At 33.2% G+C, this 22,360-nt stretch overlaps 1 protein-coding gene across 3 annotated transcripts in view; it reads left to right on the plus strand.

Moving 5' to 3' along the window:
- SLC2A12 (solute carrier family 2 member 12) overlaps positions 1 to 22,360 on the plus strand; it is an 89,819-nt gene that overhangs the window by 37,315 nt on the left and 30,144 nt on the right. Inside the window, exon 1 of one of the 3 annotated variants that reach the window (XM_074309788.1) lies at positions 8,647 to 8,674. The exons of the other annotated variants lie outside the window; for them this stretch is intronic. Coding sequence (XP_074165889.1) covers positions 8,662 to 8,674 — 13 coding nt within the window. The 5' untranslated portion in view covers positions 8,647 to 8,661. Of the gene's footprint in view, positions 1 to 8,646; positions 8,675 to 22,360 lie in introns of those variants that run through there. 3 annotated transcript variants of the gene reach the window in all.

Genomic DNA, 22,360 nt, shown 5'->3' on the forward strand with positions numbered 1-22,360 from the left:
CTCTAAAGCTGTACAACTTTATAAATCTCCCAATGCAAAATATAATTCATAAATAATAACTGACATTTATATAGTTAATACTAAATATTATCTCTGCACTTTGCTTATGTCTCCCAAATGTATTGAAATTGAATTATTTTAATATTAAAAATGGTAGATGGCTCAAGTGTTATGGATATCCTATTTATATTTTAAATACATTCATTATCTTTCCTTTTTAATGTTTTAAAATTTGCAGTCACTTCTAAAGGGGGGAAAAAAACCCTTTTCCTCCCATCCAGATTGAATCCTCCTTATAAATAAAGTACCTACAGTGACTTCATCTTTGTAAATGATATTCTGCTCTCTAGTTCTTTGCCCATCTTCCATGAGGAGCAATGTATGTTTAAATGAAATCATTTACATATATAGAAAGAGTAAAAAGTATTCCTTTAAAATCTTAACAACTGAATCTTGCCTTGTTTTTTACTCACAAGGTTGGACTATAGTTAACAAAATCTTAACCTTGTTTTTTGCTCACAAGGTTGGACTATAGTTAACTAAGAAAAGTAAAATATTAATAGGATTTTTTCTATATTGCCTAAGACATATGTGAGTATCAACTTATGTATGTTGTATGACATGGTTACAGACATGTATTTTCTATATTAAAGAAAGATGCTCTATAAGACTGACAAGTCATTTAATTTTGTTAGTCTCTAAAATTAACAATGCTATTTCTGCTTAATGAGAGGAAGACTAGCTTCTTGGCCCAACTGTAACAATAACTAGTTGTGTGCCTTTGTGCAAATTAACCCAACCTCTCTCAGTTAACTCAGCTTTAAAGAGGATGGAGTTAGATTTGAAGATCTCTAAGATCTTATCTAGCCCTAATATTATTTAAAAAAATATTTTCCTAATTCTTTGAGCTTCTACTTGAAGGAAGCTTTCATTTCCACTCCTTTTTTTCTTCTCTGTAGTATCTATGACATTTTCATTTAAGGAATTCAGAACATTGATGATTATCAAGTCCCTAATGAAGAAAGGCTTCCCAGTTTTTCTGGAGGCAGAAACTGTGGCACAAAGAAAGGTGAATTACACAATGAGGGCAGAGGGATCATGGAATCATAGACTTGAGTCTGGAGAGGATTTCAGGAAATATCTAGTCCTTCCCTTAGTTTACAGTTTACAGGAATCTGAAATCTAGGGAAGTTAACTGACTTTCCTAAGGTTATACATACAGTGCTGGTGCTAAGAATAGAATCCCAGTCTTGTGCCCTTTCTACTATGCATACCACCACCACCCATTTCCACTTCAGTATATTCTTCCTTGCAGCTTTTCCAAAGTTTTGTTATCACAGTATAAGGACTATTGACTCAAAATATGCTCCTTCATGACCTTGGAGATAAAATGGGAAAAATACTGATTCTAGAATAAGAGAATTTGATTCAGATCCTGTCTCTGATGCTTATTACCTGTGTAAATTTTGGCAAGTGATTTGGTTTATTCATGTGTAAAATGAAGGGATTGATGGCCTTGAAGGCTCCTTCTATCTCAAGTTCCACGATTATGTGAATAATCCTTCTCTCCCAATTATATTCTCTCTCTCTCTCTCTCTCTCTCTCTCTCTCTCTCTCTCTCTCTCTCTCTCTCTCTCTCTCTCTCTCTCCTCTCTTTTGATATCTCTGTCTTTGTCTATCTTTCTCTTTTGATATCTCTCTTGTATGTCTTTGTGTCTCTTTCTGTCTCTATCTCTCTGTCTCTTTTTATTTATATGTCTCTCACTTTCTGTTTTGCTAAATCTGTCTCTCTTTTGGTATCTCTGTCATTCTGTGTATCTTCCTGTGTCTCTATTTCTCTTTAACTGTCTGTGACTCTTTCTCTTGTCTGTTTCTCTCTCACCACAGAAGCCAAAATTCGTAGCAACTAGGACATTGAATGACTTGGAATCAAGAAAAATCTGGTTTTCGTGATTTCTCTCTTACCAACTTTTATTACTTTGTGACCTTAGATAAGTCACTTTTTACTTTTGAAGGACTTAGTTTCCTCATGTATAAAATTAGGAAAGTGAGCTAAACAACCTATGAGGTCTCATTAAGCTCTAGAACTATGATATGATCTCTGTCTTCCATTGGTTTTTCCCTCTTTTTCCTTCTAGAGAAGTAAGAAAAACTTCTTTATACCTTATGCAGTATTCTATTCATTACACATGTAGCTCCATTTTGTTTCAAGCCTGTGGCACTTTCCTGCAAGATACTCCTGTAATATTGAGTGCTACATTCACAAAGGGAGATGATCCTTCAGATGAACTTCTAAAATTCAGTGGAATTGTTGAGAGGCAGGGCAAAGTAACCAAATTTCTGGTGGTGAATGGGATGCAGCGCTTGGCACCACATAACTGTCCTCCTATAAATTACCTTGAGCTGAAGATGGGAGTGAGATTACACATGTATGCAAGGTTATAACTTCACAATTTCTGGCTTCTGAGTCAAGCCCAAAGACTGATAGAATTTAGTCAACTTAGACTCACAAATTTCAGATGAAGCTTTGCTTATAGAGGCTACAATACAGGAAGGCTTCACCATAATTCATGATTTCAAGAGAAGAGACATTATCAACTAGCCCTATATATGAATATGAAGGATGAATCAGGACCTTTTAAGAGCAACTTTTCAATTATAGGAGGCTTATGTGGTTAATTTTCTAAGCATATTTAAGCACTTAAAAATAAATTGCTGTATATACGACTTGAATCAAAGCTTCACCAGTAGCATTTTTCTAATAAAAGTTAGTTTAACTTGTGGCTAATAAAAGTTCTCTGATCTCTATTAGACTGCATTCTATGTATGTAATGTACAATTGCCTGAGAGAGAGTTGAGGGTTGATTGGGCTTCGATCTTGAGGGAGTGCCTTCCCTAAAGTGTTTGAGAAAGAGTTCTTTCTATAAAACTTTTTAAGTTGGATTGAGTCTGAGTTGTTTCCTAATAGAAAGCTTTCTTAAAAGGAATGATTATTGAATGAAATGTAATCAGGAGGGCTTTTAGAATTAAATCAGGATTTAAATGATTAGAAACTGGATCAAATTTTCTCTTTCACTTGGAGACTCTCCACCTTCATCTCCTAATACATGTTTAGGATACATTTCTTGCTGACTTCTCCAATAAATGAAAAATCTTGTGAGATACTTCTTGATTTGGTAACAGTTGAGCAAGATATCTTCACAATACATATTCAAGAAGGTGGTGGTGTTTTCCTAAGTGATCCGGATTTACTTATGACATGAAAATGTTTCTCCCCTTATATATCATATGGTATATTGGTATCCAGTCTTCCCTTAGGCTTATCTCAGGTACCATCTCTTATTCAAAGCCTTTTCTAATGTCCCTAGTTCTTTGGATTCTTTCTCTGGAAATTTCTTTGTCTTTACTTTATTTGTATGCATGTTGTATTCTTTATCCCCAATAGAATGCAAACTCCTTGAGAATAGAGGTTTGATTTTTGTCTCTATCAAAATACAGTGTTGTGTTGTGGTGGTGAAGTGAGATAAGTGCTGCATTGGACATCAGACGATCTTTTCAATTCTGGCTCTGCCCCTTATTACTTTTATGACACCGGGCAAATCACTTGAATTGTTCTGAGCCTCTGTTTTCTCATCTGAGGAATGCTAGATGACCTTGAAGTTTATAATAATTTGATACATAATAGGTGCTTAAAAATAGTTAAATATGATACAAATCTTTGATTTGAAAGAGCCATTTTCTAAGGGACAATTTCAGTGCTATTCTAGTCCCTCCAAAGTAGTTGGGTCATTTTTCATAAATCATGAATGATGATTTACATAAAGCTGATTTTAGGGTCTTTTAAAGGTAGCAATTTTTAAATTATAAATTATTTTAATTAAGAAAATAGAAAAATATAACCATTAATTTGATTTACAATAGTATAATATTTATTTTTGAGATAAATAAAGTGTATTTTTAAAAAATTGTTTCTTCCCTAAGGGAATGAATGCTTCTTCAGGAATCCTCATGACTCATTCTAGTTTGCCATTAGGTTTGTGGATTGCCAAACTATATTCCAATATCTGTAGTCTTTGATATTTTTGATATTTATAATTCTAAAAAGAAAGTGAGAAAAAATTAAAAATAAATTTTAAAAAGGTGAGGGAGATGGATAATGACATTTGAGAATCTTCCCTTAAGTGAAACCCCTGATTCAGAAATGCAATACTATTTTTGTTTTGTTTTTAAGAGAGGCATAGTTACAAATAACATCAACTTTGTGATAAGGGTTTAAATACAAATGGAATATTTTCATTTATTTGAAAAAACATGTAGGAAACCCCAAAGCAGGATCACAGAAAGAGTGTTTCATGGAAAAGACAAGTTTATTTTATTTAGGAGTTTCCAAGTTCTAAAACAAAAGGTATTCAAGCATTCACTGGGAAGATACTGATGTGCTGAGTTAAAAGGGGGTGGCATTTTTACTCTTATATTTCTCTGGTATCATTAAAAAGATTATACTTTTTTGACTTTTAACTCTGATGCCATATTATTGCTTGGTGGTGAACCTGAATATTGGGAGATTGTATTAGGATAGAACAAGCTCTCAACATTCCTACCAAGAAGTCTGAGAAGTTTAGTTAAATTTTGAGAGACTTCAATAGAAGGTTGGCCACTGAAAAAGTTTTATTATTTTTTCCTAGTCATAACAATTTCTGAAGACCATCAATAAGACCTTGAACTGTAGCAATCCTACAATGATGAAATTGTAAACTGTGGATTACCTCAGATGCCACTTACTTGCTATTTGATCTTGTGATTTCTTCTTCCTAGAAAAATGGGGGGGGGAAGAATTAGAATATATGATCCCTAACGTTCCTTCCAGCACTGGAGTGGTTCATCTGTATTTGTTAAGCAGGTAACATTGATTTTTCTCTTTTCTGATCATCTATATTATTTAGCTATATGCCCTGTGTATTAAGGCAAATTGGTTGAGTTTTCAATCTTTACAGTATTACATGCTATTGCCTTGTATGTCTTTCATGTATTTGTGTAAGTTTTGGCTGTCAATGAAGTTTCAACTCAACAAGGAATATTGGATTTGGAATAAGAGGATTTAAGTTTAAATCTCAATTCTTCCACTTATGACTTAGGTAAACCTGGGCAAAATATTTAACATCTTGGGGCCTTAGATCCTCATCTAAAATTGTAGGAATAAACATGGTCTCTTCTATCTCTAAATCTATGATCCTATGATCCTGAGTACTTACTATATGCTAGGTGCTTACTAGATCTAGAAATATGAATAAAAACAAATTAAATAGTTGCTGCCCTCAAGGAGTAAACATTCTATTATGTGATTAGAATATACATAAATAAAAAATAATTTGAGGAGAATGGGAGGATTAAAAACTTAAGGTAATCAGAAAAAAGTTTATGTGGTACTTAAACTAAACTTTTCTAGAAACTATGGATTTTCAGAAGTTGAAGCAATAAGGGAGTACATTCCAGATAGAAGAAAGAGCTCATGTAAAGATACTGCCAGGAAGTGGAATATTGAGTTTGGGAACTGCAAGGACATTATGAGCTATTTAGGGACTGGTATTATGGATTAACTCAACAAAAACATATGAAGGTTCTGTGATATTTTCAGTGTATGAGATTTCTGTTGTAAGAACTCCCTCTAGAAGGGTAGAACACAAATTGGTGTTCATCTATGAATTAGCAAATCCCAGGAATTGGTTTGAAACTGATAAGAAGTAAATATCCCCTTATAACAAATAAACATAGTCAAGTAAAGCATATTTACACAGAAGTTATGTTCATATCTCTTTGTTCACCTTGAGACTATCACTGCTCTATCAGGAGGTAGGAAACATGCTTCAATGACAGGTGATCCATAGTTGTTATTTGTCATTGCTTAATGAAAATTCTTATGTCTCTTTCAAAGTTGCTTTTTTTTTTTGGTAGAGTAAAGAGTTATTGTGTAAATTGTTCTCATGGGTCAGCTTACTTTACTCTGCATTAATCAAGATTTCTTCTAAGTGATCTACTTCATTTCTTATGACACAATGCTGTTCCATTGCATGCATATACTATTGTTTCTTTAGCCATTCTCCAATCGATGGGGACCCCTTTAGAGTCTAGTTCTTTGTTTTTTGTTTGTTTGGTGTGTGTGTATGTTTTAAATTCCCCTTCAGGATCAGGGAATTTGTGTTGTTTGCAACTCTTCCTTTTCTGGTATTATCCTCTCTTTTACCCACTCCTCTTTCCTATTACTGCCTATTTCCCTGGTGAGTGTGTGTGTGTGTGTGTGTGTGTGTGTGTGTGTGTGTGTGTGTGTGTATGTGTGTGTGTTGATTATGCTTATGCATACATATGTTCAATTTTTCTTAGATAAGAGTGAGACTCATCAGATGCCTGGTCCAATCTTCTCTTGAGAAGGGAGGGCTTATTTTCCCTCTTTCTCACACACTCTAGTTATGCAAATAGCAAGTTTTGACTTTTCTTCCTCCTTTCTACACTAATGAATTCCTTTTACTCTCCTCTTTTTTTCTTCTTCAAACTCTAAGAGTATAACCAAATACACCCCCAGGTCTTCCATTTTTCTTATTTAACTCCCTCAGTAACCTTTGAAAGTATTAAAGCTATGAAGAGACACTTGTTTCTTCTCTCCCTATTAGATGTTAGCATTGTATCATTGTAATTTTCTTCCAGTTGCTCAAATGAAATTTCCCTTCCAGTTTTCTCTTGACTTGTGTATATTCAGCTTTGATCTTTTCATTTAAAAATGCTTTAAAGTTTCCAATTCCATTAGAGTTTCATTCCCCTTCCAGTTCCCCCTGTTGAATTATGCTCACTTTTTCAGATAAGGATTTTTACATTCTATGGAGGGAAAAAGCCCTATCATTTATAGCTGCCCAAAAGTAAGTTGTGCTTTCTGAAAGCAATCTTCATTAGAGATTTTCAAGACAAGATTGAATGATATTTAAAAAATTCAAAAAATGAATTGTAAGGGACATTGTAGTGGGAATGCTGATAAATTTTCTTTCAACTTTGGAATTCTCTGAGTGAATGAAAACTGTCTTCAATAATTACCAAGTGATTTATAATTAAAGTGAACTTGCTACAGAAATTATCATGTAATATATTCCAAGTAAATTATTTTTTTTAAAAAAATTGGAGAGTGTAATCTATTTAGGATCAATCATGTCACTCTATTAAAGTAGATAATTGAGAGCATATTATCATCATTACATTTTATATCATGCTTTATGGTTACAAAATGACTTCTCTGCTTTTGTATTTTTTATCCTCATAACTAACAGTGGGGATGGCACAAATATTATTATCCTCATTTTATAGATGAGAAAACTGAGGTTTAGAAAGTTGAAATGACTTTATCCAGTGAGAAGTAAATCTGGGATTCATATTTCAAGTCCAATACTCATTTTTCTATGTATAATAAATGCTTCTTGTCTCGACTAAATCCTTATAATATTACTTATTTTGTATATACACACATGAGAGGCAGTATATTATGATGATCTGAAAGCCAGCGTTGGAATAAAGGAGATTTGAATTCAAGTCCAGCCTTTGAGATGCATTTGTTGGATGACTATGATAATCTGTAACTATGATACAGGGAAGTGTCTACGATTATAGTTATATCTACAATTATAATTATAGAGGAGTTGCTGTTCTGCATCTATGAGAAAATATCCATATCTGAGAGTTTCTTATATAATAAAATCACATGTCCTGACAATAACAAACAAATAAATATAGATACATATAGATACATTGTATATTTAAGGTTTGAGGGAGGAAGGAGAGAAGAAAAATTGTATCTTTTTAGAATCTCAGCACTTTTTACCTTTTTTTTTTTTAAATGAATATCAAACCTAGGGAAATGAACCCTTCCCATCATGTCTAAAAGAATAATCAAATGCCAAATTTCTTATCATTAAACTATTGGTAATAGCTGGGAATTTTTATACATAGAAATAAACACTGATGACACACAAATATATCCCTAAATTTATTGATTCCTGCCAACACATCTCATATATTTGGAGTGCATTCCACCTCCATCTCTTACAATTCTTTTTTTCCTTCATGATTTAGCTCATGAGAAGCCTGTCCTCATCTTTATGGTTTTTAATGTTCTGTTTGTGCTCTGTATTGACTTCTCTAAGTGTAAAGAGAGAAATTCGACTTGTGATACCGCTTGTGTAATCATGTACTCAAGTGTAATAATCAAACATGTAAGGCATCAGTGGTCTCTCTTACTAGTACTCTGTCTCCTGTGGTGACCTCATTTCCTACTCAACCCCTTTGTTCTGGAAAAAAAAATTATCTTTTAAAAAAGCACAGGCAAATTCTATGCTCTCTCTTCCACCTTAGCTTTCGACAAAGGGAATAAAGTATGCTTTTTTTCTTAGGGCCAAAAGAAACTCCCAACCCCCAACTGTCCTTTCTGCCATCCTTAATCATATAAGTCAAGCTGTCACTTGTTCTATTGAAGAGACTAAATCAACAAACAATTAAAAGACATAAAACAATCGAGGAATAGGTTATTTGGAACACAAGCTGACTCAGAGCTGCAACTCATAGGTAACACAATAGATTTCTCTGCCTTTACTCTTCCCTTCTCCAGAAAAGGAAGACTGAAAATGAATGTATTGGACAGGTAACTAAGGACAGTTCTTTCACAAGAATAGAGAGGGGAGAAAGTAAGATGTCTTTGGTTTGTATTTAGTTCATCCTCTAAACTGCATTCAAAATCTTCCTTTCCCAGAGTTCACATTTTCAACTTAATAATATCACTGCTTCTGTGACCTTCAGGCAAAAAATTATTGGTTATTCTAAGTATTCCAAATTTAGTCCTGGTAGCATGGTTACTGTTGAACCAATTTGTGTATATGTATATGTGTGTGTGTGTGTGTGTGTGTGTGTGTGTGTGTGTGTGTTGTGTTATATCTTCTCAGTAAAACATAAGCTTCTTTAGGACAGAGACTTTGTACTTTCTGTTTATGTATCTCTTGCACCTAGTATGATGCTTAAAAGGTATGTTAAATTGAATAAAACTGTATATAATTAAGGCCGTGAAAATACTGGACTTTTAAAAGCTACAAATGACATTGATTAATGATAGAAAAAGAAATAAAATTGAATTTTGGCCATAAGTCAACTTTGAACTTTTTTTTAGGGTCATCATGTTTTATTTTTAAAAAGTAGAATTAGTCTAGACATTAAGTTTTAGTTACTTGAAAGTAACACTGATACAAAATTGTGGGAAGAGATTTATCACCATTGGAAAAAAAGTACTGGATACTTGCCATAAATGCTGTTATTTTATGCCTCATGTTTTTAAATATTGTTTCACTTAATTTTCTTCTATTAATGATGATAAAACATATCTTTTAACATACTGAACTATTCCTACATCTCTTTTAGCCAAAAAAATATAGCATAAGCTATATCATGGGTCATATCAATCAGTGTTGACTGAACAGAAGATGTAAAACAGGGTATGGCCAAGAGAGAAGAAATGATATTATTTGGAAATGACTTTATCAAAAGGAAAGTTTCAAATACAATAAACTATTCTGTCACTCATTATATTCTACCACCCTCTTTCAAGAGAAAAACTGTCTAAAAATCATAAATACAAAAAAGTTTTTATTTAAAATAAAGGTCTTAATGGAAAAAATCATACTTACACTAATTGACATCTTTTACCATGGATTTTAAAAAATAATTCCCCTTCAAGGTCTTACACATTTAAAAAGACACAGAGATATTGGATATAGGTCCACAGGAGAAATAATAAGAACTGTAGGTTGCCTCTACATTATATCCCATGGGGCATGAATGGGTTGCAACATATTACCAATGAAGATTTAAGAACAGCTGAGTAAAACATCTTCAGAAAAATATATGATTAGAAGAGGAAGTGAGCTTGTGCCATATTGAAGGTGAAAGAGAACAGAGAGATTGCTTGAGTGTTCACTTGTTATACGTGCTGTGTGAAGAGATCATTCAGAGGGCAGAATTAGAAACAATGGAGGAGTTGCAAAGAGACAAATTCATCTTTATATAATGGAGAAAATTTCCTTAAAACTAGTGATGCCCAAAAGTAATGAATTGTTTTAGAAAATGGCAAGTTCTATCTCATTGGAGACATCAAAGGAAAACTGGGACAACCAAATGTCAGGTATCTTGTAACAGAAATTTCTTGTTTAGGTATGGGTTGGATTAGATGGCTTTTGAGATCCTTTTTTGCTTTGAGATTCTGTGATTCCATGATCTAGGTCCTTGTTGGGACCTCTATGGGCATCTTTAATTGTCACAAAAAAAAATAAGGAAAATTGTATGGTCTGTACCAATGAAGAAAGAACTCATTGTTATGAATCATTCATTCAATATCATTCAATGATAAAAACTCATATCATTAAGGTCATAAGATACATTGAAATACCCCATTATAGGTTATTGCAGGATGAAGTATTCTTGAGAGGAGAGGATGAATCAGGAGGTAGGAGAAGGGAGAAGCACAGAACTAGGGATTAAATTGTAGGGTAAAAATAGCTGAAATGTAGAGTACCCTTGGAATTCTTAGAGGAATATTCAGTCCTATTCCCAGGTTACCTTGAGTAATATGTTACTTAATCATTTAAACTTTTAAAGGCTCAATTTTCTTATATGTAAAATAGGGGGTTCTTCTACATAATCTTAAAAGTCATTTCTATTTGTAAAAATATATGATCCTCTCATTCTATGTCATATGACCTTAGGAAGCCACTTGACTAGGACTAGACTAAACCCCTAATTGTGACATTATTTATTAAATTAAATTTATTTAATTAAATTTATTAATAAATAAATTTATTACATTTGTTTTATTAATTTATTAATAAATAAATTTATTAAATAAACTGTGACATTTATTAAAACCAACTTCACACTAAAATAAATTCATTGAAGTTGCTCCTCTAAACCAATGTTAATAGTATAAGGTGTTGAAAGATGAAGGAAGCATTAATATAAAGTACAGTGAAAATTGAAGTATAGTGAAATATAATGAAAATAGTTAAAATAGATGGCTTTAAAAAAATAACCTTTTAGGTTAAAAATAAGCCTTTTAGGACATAGAATTACTGAAACCCAACCTCAAAGACTTCTAAGTCTAAACTGAACCTGAACAGAAATCTCTTCTTCAACACAGGTCTTGGTTGAAGACCTTCAGTGAGGTGAAATCTACCATCTTCCAAGACTTAATTCCATTTTCAGACAGAAATATTTTGTTTGAAGACTTCCAATAAAGTGGAACCGATAGTTTGATATTAATTTCTAAAATTGATCAATTGAGACCTTGTCTAATTCTCTGAAATCTCCAAACTTGACTAATATCTCTGAGTAGTATGGAAACTGGTCAAACCTTCTATGACCAAGAGTCATAGTTGTTGATCTGTGAGCTAGAGCTTATTAAAACGCAGTCTCATTTATACAGAATTTCATTTGTACATTGGATGCCCAATGAAAAATAATATAATTCCTATGTGAGTGTCAAATGGGTTAGCTGGCTATTATCAGTGCTATATGTGCATTGATATAATATTTTAAAAACGTGATATAAATGCTAAAATGTGCAAACCTTTGCATACATGTTTGTTGTATATGTATACAGTTCTGGGATATGCTATTTAAATGAGTCTGCTGATTGAACTGAAGGGTAGGATGGAATAAGAATTATTTGAATGAATGCCGCCTTGCTTAAATGTATAACAATGTCACTAGTTTAGCCTCTGTTTTTATGTAGCAATAGATGGGTAGGATTATTTTTTACATTTGTAAGTATTCAGAATCTGATAATGCTTGGCCAAAAATTGGCTCTGTGTGTGTGTGTGTGTGTGTGTGTGTGTGTGTGTGTGTGTGTGTGTGTGTGCGCGTGCCCGCTTGTATGTGTATTTGAAGAAGATAATTATGGAATTCTAGAACTAGAAAGGATGAGTCCTTTTAGGACTAATTGGACAATAATCCAATTTACTCATTTTGCAGAAAAGAGAATTAAGGTCTAGAGAATTTTCTAGAGTTTTGCAGTCATTTAGTGACTTGTGCTGGTTCAAAAAACATTGGACTCTTGGCTTCAAGTCCAGGGCTCTTTCTTGTTTCTCCTACTTATAGAATTTGTATATACTTTTTAGTAAGATTTTGGAATCAGTAAATAAGTCTTTGCCAAAAGCCTAACGGGATATATAGTTCGATGGGCACTTGGGTCAGGAGGAAAGGAATTAAAATATTGTGAGAAACTCAATGTTTCATGCACTGTGCCAATAATATTTGTTTCATCTAACTGGCTATGAGAAATAGACAACATAGCTATTACTGTGGTAACTAATACAGTCGCTGCAAAGAATTGTTTACATTCTGTTTTCTATATCCTTTTACTGAGGATTCCCTATAATGTCTCTTGCTTATTATAACCTTCTTGCAAACCTCCTCAGACTTCTTTAAAGGATTTGTTTTTGTCTCCTGGCTTCTGTGACTGCCTTCAAACTAAAATCCTGCCTTCTGCTAGAAATCTGCCAGAACCACCTAAATTATCTCGAATTTATTTTGTATATATCTTGCTCGTTCATAATTGTTTGCATATTGCCCTCCCCCATTAAGTCATGAGCTCACTGAGGGCAGGGACTAGTCTTGTCTTTCTTTATAGCCTTAGTGCTTAGCACAGTGCCTGGCACCTAGCAGGGACTTTATAAATACTTGTAATTATTGGATTGATCAGGATCAAGAGGATGAAAAGAGAGAAAGTAAAGATTCTTGACCATGAACTATTCTAAGAGGCAGGGCTTTGTCAAGGAGATGGCAAAGTACGTTGGCAAAATGCCCAAACAAGTTAACTAATGGTAATTTAGGATAATTAAAGTGAAATACAACCTTGATCTCTATCCCCTGGAATATACTCTCCCTCCTCACCTCTGAATCTTAGAATCCCTGAACTCCTTCAAGACTCAGCTCATTTCTGTCTTCCACAGAAGTCTTTCCTGTACCCCAGCCCACATCTATTAATTTCGGACCCTCCAAGATTACCTTACATCTACTTTGTGCATTAATTTGTATATAAACATATGTGTAAATTTTGTCTTTCCATTAGCAAGGAAGATCCTTGTGAATAGAAACCATTTTTCCTTTTTTAGTATTGTTAGCTCTTACTTTATATTTATTTATTTATTTTTATTATAGCTTTTTATTTACAAGATATGTGCATGGGTAATTTTTCAGCATTAACCCTTGCAAAACCTTCTGTTCCAACTTTTCCCCTCCTTCCCTCCATCTCCTCCCTCAGATGGCAGGTAGACCAATACATGTTAAATATGTTAAAGTATATGTTAAATACAATATATGTATACATATCCATACAGTTATTTTGCTGTCAGTTCTTAGCACAGTTACCTAGCACATGGTAAATTAGCTTTATTACATGATTATTGATTTGATCAATAGTGTATGTAAATATAGATAGATATCTGTGTACATACAGAGATATTTTTATATCTCTATATAGACAGAGATATATAGATACCTGTCTATATCTTTCTATCTAAATATTAGCATGTAGATATATGGTATTATTACTCAATAGCAGGCAGAATTTAGATTGAAAATAAGAAATGTTCAATCAGTTGAATAACTTTTCCTTGTCTTTTTAAGCTCCTAAATTATTCCTGACTGAAAGAAAGCTTAACCCAAGCTTCCTTTTGGCCAGTTGGAATGGTGATTGGGCCTGCTCCCAGGGGATCAGGAATGGGAAAAGGTACTGTTATTCTTGGGCAGCTGGGTGGTACAGTGTGTGGAGTGTTGGGCCTGGAGTCAGGAATGCTCACCTTCCTGAGTTCAAATCTGGCCTGAGACCCTTATTTTGTCTAAGTCACTTAAATCTGTTTGCTTCAGTTTTCTCATCTATAAAATAAACTGCAGAAAGAAATGGGAAACCATTCCAGTATCTTTCTCAAGAAAACTCCAAATGGGGTCACAAATATTCAAACATGACTGAAATGACTATACACTGCTGTATTTACTAAATAAGGAATGGCCAGGTATGCTGTAGCATGAAAAGTAAGAAGATTTGGACTAGACTGAAATATGGAGTGAGTTACATAACTTCTCTAGATCTTATTTCCTTCATTTATAAAATTAGGGATAATACCTTTGCTATTACTTTATGATGTGATTGTCAGGATCAAATGAGATGATGCATCTAAAAGTTTTGCATATGGCCACCCTACCCTTTCTGGTCTTCCTAACATGAAGTGCCTTAATGTTAATGTTTATTTCTTTTAGCTATGGAAGCATCAAGGTTTTCCTTCTACAATATTCAGAATAATTGGAAGAGTTCTCCAAGGTGATCTATTTTTTGAAAACATTAGATCTAATTTTTTTTTCTAGATAGATGAGTATTGATATCAATGGATGCTAAATTCTTAAATGGTTATTATAATTGTCTTGGTTACTAGTGAATGTCAAGGCTACATACACCATCCCTTGAGAAAATTTAAGACATTTCATTTGTATTGGGCAATCCTTCCTCTGATACTGATCAAATCTATTCCTATTTTAGCAGAGGTCTTCAAGTGTTGAACAAGAGCTGAAAGGGGAATTTGAGGTCATAGAATCCAGCCAATTCATTTTATAAATGAAGAGACTGAAGCATATAGAGGTTAAGTGCTTTTTTAGAGTCACACAGTTAATACAGAATTTGAATCCAGATCTTGCTGACTCTAAGTTTAACAGTTTATCCATTATATTATACTACTTTTTTTGCCTGTGGCTAAAAATACTCATCGCCATCAAGGGGCTTCAGTAGAGAAAAAGAAGGCTGGAGTTGAAAGAACTGGATTATAATCCTAACTGACACAAATTAGTTGGATGACTGTCTCCGAGGCCAAGTTTTTCTCAACTACAAAACAGGGCAAATATTTGTTGTCCTGGCTATCTCTGATAACTGTGAGAATTGGATGACATCATACACTTAAAATATTTTGTGCTTCTAAGGCAGTAAATACATATTAGTTTGTTATTATTCAGTAGCAATCAGTATTTAGATGAAACTAAAAAAAAAAAAAAACAAAAAACCTTCAGGTCTAATAATCATTACTTTAGAATTTCTTCTCTTGAAAGTTGGTCTGAAAAATTGAGTAGATGTATTGGAAAATAAGGAGGAAAAAAAGTCAAATGACTTGAGATCTCTAGAAATTGTTTTGATCTCAAGTCCATTTTAAAAAATCATTCTGCAGAAATAAAAAGTCAACATGAACATTTAGTCACTGGCACTGTTAGGCACAAGACAACATTTCTGTTCACAGCAGGCCAGAATTATTACGTCTGAAGGTTTTGTCTCAAGTCTTAGAAAATAAACAAAACAGAGATATAAAATTCCTGGCTCATTGAATCACAATTTGTACAGTGGAAAGCTTCCTGGGTTTGGATCACTTCACCTGCATTTGAATTCTGACTCTGTCACTTATTTCCTGTTTAACCTTGGACAAAGTACTTGACTCTTTTATTCTGGGTTTCCTTACCTGTGAAATGAAGGAAGTAGAAGGAGTTGGACTAGACCAAAGACCCTTAACTCACATCCATGACATTTTTTTTAATGTTTGATAGCTATTTAAATACAATTGGTTTCCTTTGTAATCCTATGTATTTCATTTTATACATTTGAAATGTATAAAAGCAGAATTCTGAGAAGGGGTCTGTAGGCTTCACTAGACTGTCAAAGGAATCAATTTCACATAAGAAGGACCCCTGGACTAGCTGGTTTCCCAGGTTCCTTCCAGTGTTAGAGCTTATTATATAGTTCTTTTCTCTTTCTATAATTTTCTTTGATGCTTTTTATTACTGTTTAGTTATTTCAGACCTGCCTGACTCTTTGTGAATATCATATTTCTTGCCCTCTCAATGGATGGGGAAGGGCTGGAGAGAGAGAATTTGGAATTAAAAATGAAAAATGAACTCAGTTCTTCCTGACTGCAAGGCCACTTTGTTGTTCTAGAGTCAGGAGACCTCAGTTCTAAATTCTGTCTCTGATGCTTACAATCTGTGTAACTCTGACCAAGTCATTTAACTTTTTAGGGCTTGGTTTTCTCATCTGTAAAATAAAGAAGATTGATTTAATCTCTGAGGTTCTTTATAGTTCTCAAACTACACTGCATGATCACCTGTTGAACCTTGCCAGAGAAGACAAAATATTCCAGGTATCTTGATAAACCACTGAAGAAGATTAAACAAACAAACAAATGAATGAATTAATGAATAAAAAATAAATGAATGAATGAATAAGCAAACAAACAAATTAATAAGTGGGCAAGGTTTCCTAACATCATTCAAATCACGGCATACATTGTAAATATCTGCATTCTTTACCTACAAATTGCTTGATTCTATATTCCAGTTAATTTTTATCATGTCAGTTTCTGGATAGCTGGGAGGGTGGCTCATGGATGGGGAAAGGTCACAGAATGGTTGGATACAGGAATTTTCAAGATTTTTAAAGTCATATAACCCTTATAATAAAACAAAAACTTGGAATCTCAATCATTCAATGTAATTTGAAAGATATCTAAGGGGCAAAAGCTAATAAGATAAAGTTTATATCTATAACCATTTACTCATATTAAAAGAGAATGGAGGAGAGAAAAAGTCTGAAATGTCATTTTATTTTTTTTTTATTTCTTGAATTTAACAGTTTTTCATTCCTGCACGCCTTCAGAAAGAGTGCTAAAATGTCATTATCCATAAAGTGTATTATTGCTTTCAGTTCTAGATATCATGCATTAAGAGGGACATTGATAAAAATGGATAAAGCTTCAGAGTTGGCATTCTATAAGGAATAAACAGGAAACAGGAAACATATTTGTGATTAGGGAAATAAGAACAGATAGAATTTCTATAGAAGTTTTAGGTCTGCAGGAAACTTTATTTAATAGTGGATAGAGAACTGTATTGGCAGTGAGCAAAAATTGAATTCAAATTCTGCCTCAAGTATTTGTCAGCTGTGTGATTCACTTAATCTTAATTTGCCTCAGTTTTCTCATTTCTGAAATAAAGATTATACTAGTGCCCATCTCTCAAGATAGTTGTAAAGATAAAATAAGATAATATTTATTAAAATTAGAACCAATAAATAGAGTTTAGGAGAAAATTTTTTATCCTTTTTTGATCACTTTTTTGTTGATTAGTCATGTTTGACTCTTTGTGACCTTATTTAGGATTTTTCTCTGGCAGAGATATTGGAGTAGTTTTCAATTTCTGTCTCTAACTCATTTTACAAATGAGGAAACTGAGGCAAACATCATTCACTGATTTGCCCAAGATCACACAACTTGTGTCTGAAATCAGATTTGTACTTGGCTTTTTGCTTCCTAGTCCAGTTCTCTACTCATTATACCATCCTGCCTTTTAAATATATTTGCAAACAAATATATTGCTATGGTTTAGCTATATTGAGGAGAACATATTTTGAGATAGAATAAAAAAGAATAATATTGTTACAAAAGCTTAAAACACAAAGAAACCAAAAAACCTTTACATTTATGATTTTATGAAATTACCTGAAACAATAGGTCTAAAGCATCTTGCAAAATTCTCCCACAAAGCCAAAGCCAGATTCTGTGAAATTTCAGCACTCCACAGAAGAAAGTTTGAAAAACTCTGTCCTTGGAAGTATGCCAGAGGTCTTATCTCTTCCTGTCCCCCTACTAAACTCTCTGTTACATTTGGTTCTGCTAAATCAGGAAGCACCTTGGTCCATAATCCAAATTCCATATTTGGGTCATCTGGATTAGATAAACTCATTAAACTCTTGCTCTTGCTAAAACCAATAATCCCAATTTAGGTTGTTCACTGGGGTCTAAAGATATTTCAAATGTACTCTCAAGACCTAAGGGATTCCCAGGAGAGGCTTTGGGCTTACATGGACTGTGCTCAGTCCTACAGAACCTAATCTCACCTCTCTCTGTCTCTGCTCATATCCTATATTAAGTCCTGGGAAATCTCTAAAACAAGCTAAGTTTTAGTTTATGTTTAAAGTTTCCCTAATATGCAAGCAACCAAGTCCTTCTAGAAAAATGTGGATATCCATTGCAAAATAGATATTTGTTTCCTGTACCCATTAAGAAGATACATAAATACTAAGGACTCAGAGGGTATGGATGAACAAATACAGATATTTTATCTCAAATATCTCAAGTAACCCTAATGTTCCTTATACTCCTTCAACCCCTTAGAGATTAAAGTCACTGTTATGGGACTGTGCTTGGGTGTACATTCTCTGAGTAATTCACAAGATCCAGATCTCTTTGCCAGTCAGGGTATGAAGTTCTCTAGTCTTTTAGCTACAAGATGTATGTGGAAACGGTTATAATTTCCTCTGGATAGCTAATACACAGTTCAGGAACTCTGGTAACTGGCAAGGTTGAGAGAATCCATTTTTTTTTTCAAAATCACTACTACTGAATCATAATTAGTCAAGGAAACATAAAGACAGAAGAAGGAAGACAAATTCTAGATCTAATCTTAGGTCCACCTAGATAAAAACCATCATGTACTTATGCTACAAGGCTCTTGATGTTCTAGGAAACTTTTTTTAAGACTAAGTTGGCTTTGAACTACATTAGTAGATAGTTTTCTCATTGTTTTTAGTTCCTTAAAACAAAGAAACCACTGAACTAGTTTCTTATGTCCTTTACTTTTTTTTTTTTTATAACATGTATCCATTTGGAGCTTATTTTAGCCCACAGTGTCAGATATTTGTCTAAACATAATTTCTACTAAACTCTTTTCCCAGGAGTTTTTGTCAAATAAGGGACTACTTCATTTAGTTGTACAAAATTTCATATTTTTATGCCTTCACATTGGCTATCTTCTCTTCCTGGGACATTCTTCTCATTCTCCCTCCATTCTTCCTTTACTTACTTACTTAATTATTTTATTGTTTGTTTATTTTAGACTGAAATGAAAAGTAATTATTAAGGATTTAGCATGTACCAAATGGGGATACAAATGCAAAAGCAGGATAACTCTTGGCCTTTAGAAGTTAACATTATTATTATTATATATATATATATACATATGCATATATAAAATGATTTTTAAACTTATATGTAATTTTTTTAACATTCTTTTAAAATTTTTTGAGTTCTAAATTCTCTTCTCCCCTCCTTTCAAAGAGGAGGGCTCTTTGAGAGGCAAACAATTCAATATATATAGTCATACAAAACATTTCCAATTTAGCCAATTGTCAAGAAAAAAAAAATCTACAAAAAATGAAGTTTAAAAATTTTTGTTTTGATCTGCATTCAAACTATCAGTTTTTTCTCAGAAAATGGATAACATTTTTCTTTATCTTTTTTTAGAATACATTTATTTTATTTATTTATTTTTTATTATTTATAATTTTTTTCACAGTATATATGCATGAGTAATTTTTTTATAATATTATCCCTTGTATTCATTTTTCCAAATTATCCCCTCCCTCCCTCTACTCCCTCCCCTTGATGACAGGCAATCCCATACATTTTACATATGTTACAATATAACCTAGATACAATATATGTGTGTAAATACCATTTTCTTGTTGCACATTAAGTATTAGATTCCGAAGGTATAAGTAACCTGGGTAGATAGACAGTAGTGCTAACAATTTACATTCACTTCCCAGTGTTCCTTCTCTGGGTGTAGTTATTTCTGTCCATCATTGATCAACTGGAAGTGGGTTGGATCTTCTTTATGTTGAAGATAATGGATAACATTTTTCATCAAAAGTCCTTTGGAATTATCTTGGATCATTGCATTGTTGAGAATAGCTAAGCCATTCACAGTTGAGCATCTTACAATATTATTGTTATATTATTAATTAATATTATATGCAATGTTTTTCTGGTTCTGCTTATTTCACTTTGCATTCATTATTTTAAAATTTCCCAGGTTTTTCTGAAAGGTTTCTAATCAGTATTTCTTGTAGTACATTAGTATTCTATCAGTAATTAGGTAGCAAAATGGATGAAGTACAGAGCCTGGAATCAGAAGGATTCATCTTTCCAAGTTCAAATTTGGTCTTAGGCGTTAGTTGTGTGAATCTGGACAAATCACTTAATCTGTTTGCCTCAGTTTCCTCATAAAATGAGCTGGAGAAGGAATGGCAAGCTATTCTATTATCTTTGCCAAGAAAGTGACTGGAAATAACTTAACTTATTCCATCACAATCATAGACCACAGTTTGTTCAGCCATTCTCCAATTGATGGGCATCCCTTTAATTTCTAATTCTTTGCCACTACAGAGAGAGCTACTATGAATATTTTTGTAAGCATAGGTCCTTTATATTTTATTTTTAGATCTCTTTGGAATATAGGCTTCAGTAGCGGCATTGCTGCTACCACCACCTCACCTCCTTTTAGAATGTCTGGTTTCCTTTAAATTCAGCTTGAATTTTACCTTGTGCATGAGTTGTTTTGGGTCCTCCCCTCTTCTAAAGTCTTCCCCTTTCAGTTTACCTTTGATTTACTCTGAATTTATCTTGTGTTCCTAGTATATTGAATGTTTTCTTCCACTGTTCTCCACTTCCCACCTTGCTACTAAAGAATAAGAATCGTTTTTTCCTTCGAATTTAATACTTAGCATAGCTGCTTGGTACTTAGTAAAAGTTGAAAAAAGATTTGTTCATTGACTGAATGGACAGACTATCCTTCCAGTCACAGGCTCAGAAGCTCTGAGCTATTTTCTGCCTCACTCTACATATGTAATCAATTTTCAAGTTCTGTCTATTCTTCTTATATAACATTTCTCATGTCTGTTCCTTTCTGTCCACTCAAATTGTCATTTTATCAATCATCTCTGGATGAATGACATTGTCTACTTGCTTCTAGTATCTCTTCTTTAAACAAAGGATAAAGAAAATAATTGTTCTAGTTTTGATGTTTGGGTACCTCAGTTCATATTCCACCTTAGATACTAACTTAACCTTATAATTGTAGAAATTCGCTTAAACACTAAGATACTCAATTTCCTCATCTGTAAAATAGAGAAGGAAATGCTTATATACAACTTACCACCCATGGTTTCTAAGAGGAAAACATATTATGATTGTTATGGATGGTATACAACACTACAACTATCTTTTCAATTCATTTCACATTATTCCTCTTCTCTCTATTAGAAGCTTTGTTTCATTATCAGTTTTGTAATACCAATATTGGTCATTATAATAACTGAGTTCAATTTTATTTTGGTGTGCTTTTTATTTGTAATTTTAATTGTAATCATTGTGCATATTTTTCTAGTTTTGCTTACTTCATTTTGCATATAGATTTCTTCCTGTGCTTCTCAAAGTTTGTTGTATTTGCTTTTTCTTACTATGTAATGATCTTCCATTATATTCACATACCAATTTGGCTATTTCCAGTTCAGTGTCTATTTTTGAGGAGCTATTAACAATTTTGACATATATGAGATCATTTTTTCTCTGTCTTCTTTAGCCCTTTAGTTAGTTTAGCTGGGTTAAATGGTACAAACAGTTTAGTAACTCTTAATTACAAATTGTTTTCCCAAAAGGTTGCACCAATTCACAACTATAGCCAACAGTATATTAGTGAGCTTGTCATTCTCCTACCCATGGGGAAAAATTTAAATGTTTTAAAAATATTTTCCTGTAAGAATAAGAGGATTCTGAATTCTTTGTCTCAGTATCCAGCCAACCAAATTTGCTTTTGGTACATTTAATACCTAAATGTATAAGAATCCCGGCATTGAATGTCTATTCACTAATTATATCTTCACCATGGACAAGAGAGTTCTTGGAAACAATTTATATGTACAATGCTACTTCCTTTCCCATTGATCTATCAATGATTTACCATCATTCCTACTTTTTACTTACATTTGAATATAGCATTTATTTGCTAAGTGTACTTCACTCTGAGTCCCTTCCTAAAATGTCTTCTGGAGACTCCAATTTACTTCTCTTTGGAGTTGCTTCAGTAGATGAAGGATGGAAAGTGTAATGACAGAACAAATCTAACTCAGATTGGACAACAATTCTGGAACAAAAAAGGAGCTTTTTTTCCATGCCAGAGGTGACTTCCCTTCTAAGGTTGGAGCTCCCATTCAACAAGGAATTTCTGTCTTGGGATTGGCAAAGCTGGGCTTTTTGCCCTTCTATAGACTCAAAAGAACTGAGGAGCAGATGACACCAGGAGAATCTCTTTATTATTTTTCTTGAGTTATTGATTCTAAAATTTGGTTAATGATTGAAAACAAGGTTACTAAGTATTTATAGAGAATTGTGAAGAATCCTCAGATAAACAACAATAACTT

Source organism: Sminthopsis crassicaudata, chromosome 4 (assembly GCF_048593235.1).
Source record: "Sminthopsis crassicaudata isolate SCR6 chromosome 4, ASM4859323v1, whole genome shotgun sequence".
Classification (NCBI taxonomy): Eukaryota; Metazoa; Chordata; class Mammalia; order Dasyuromorphia; family Dasyuridae; genus Sminthopsis; species Sminthopsis crassicaudata.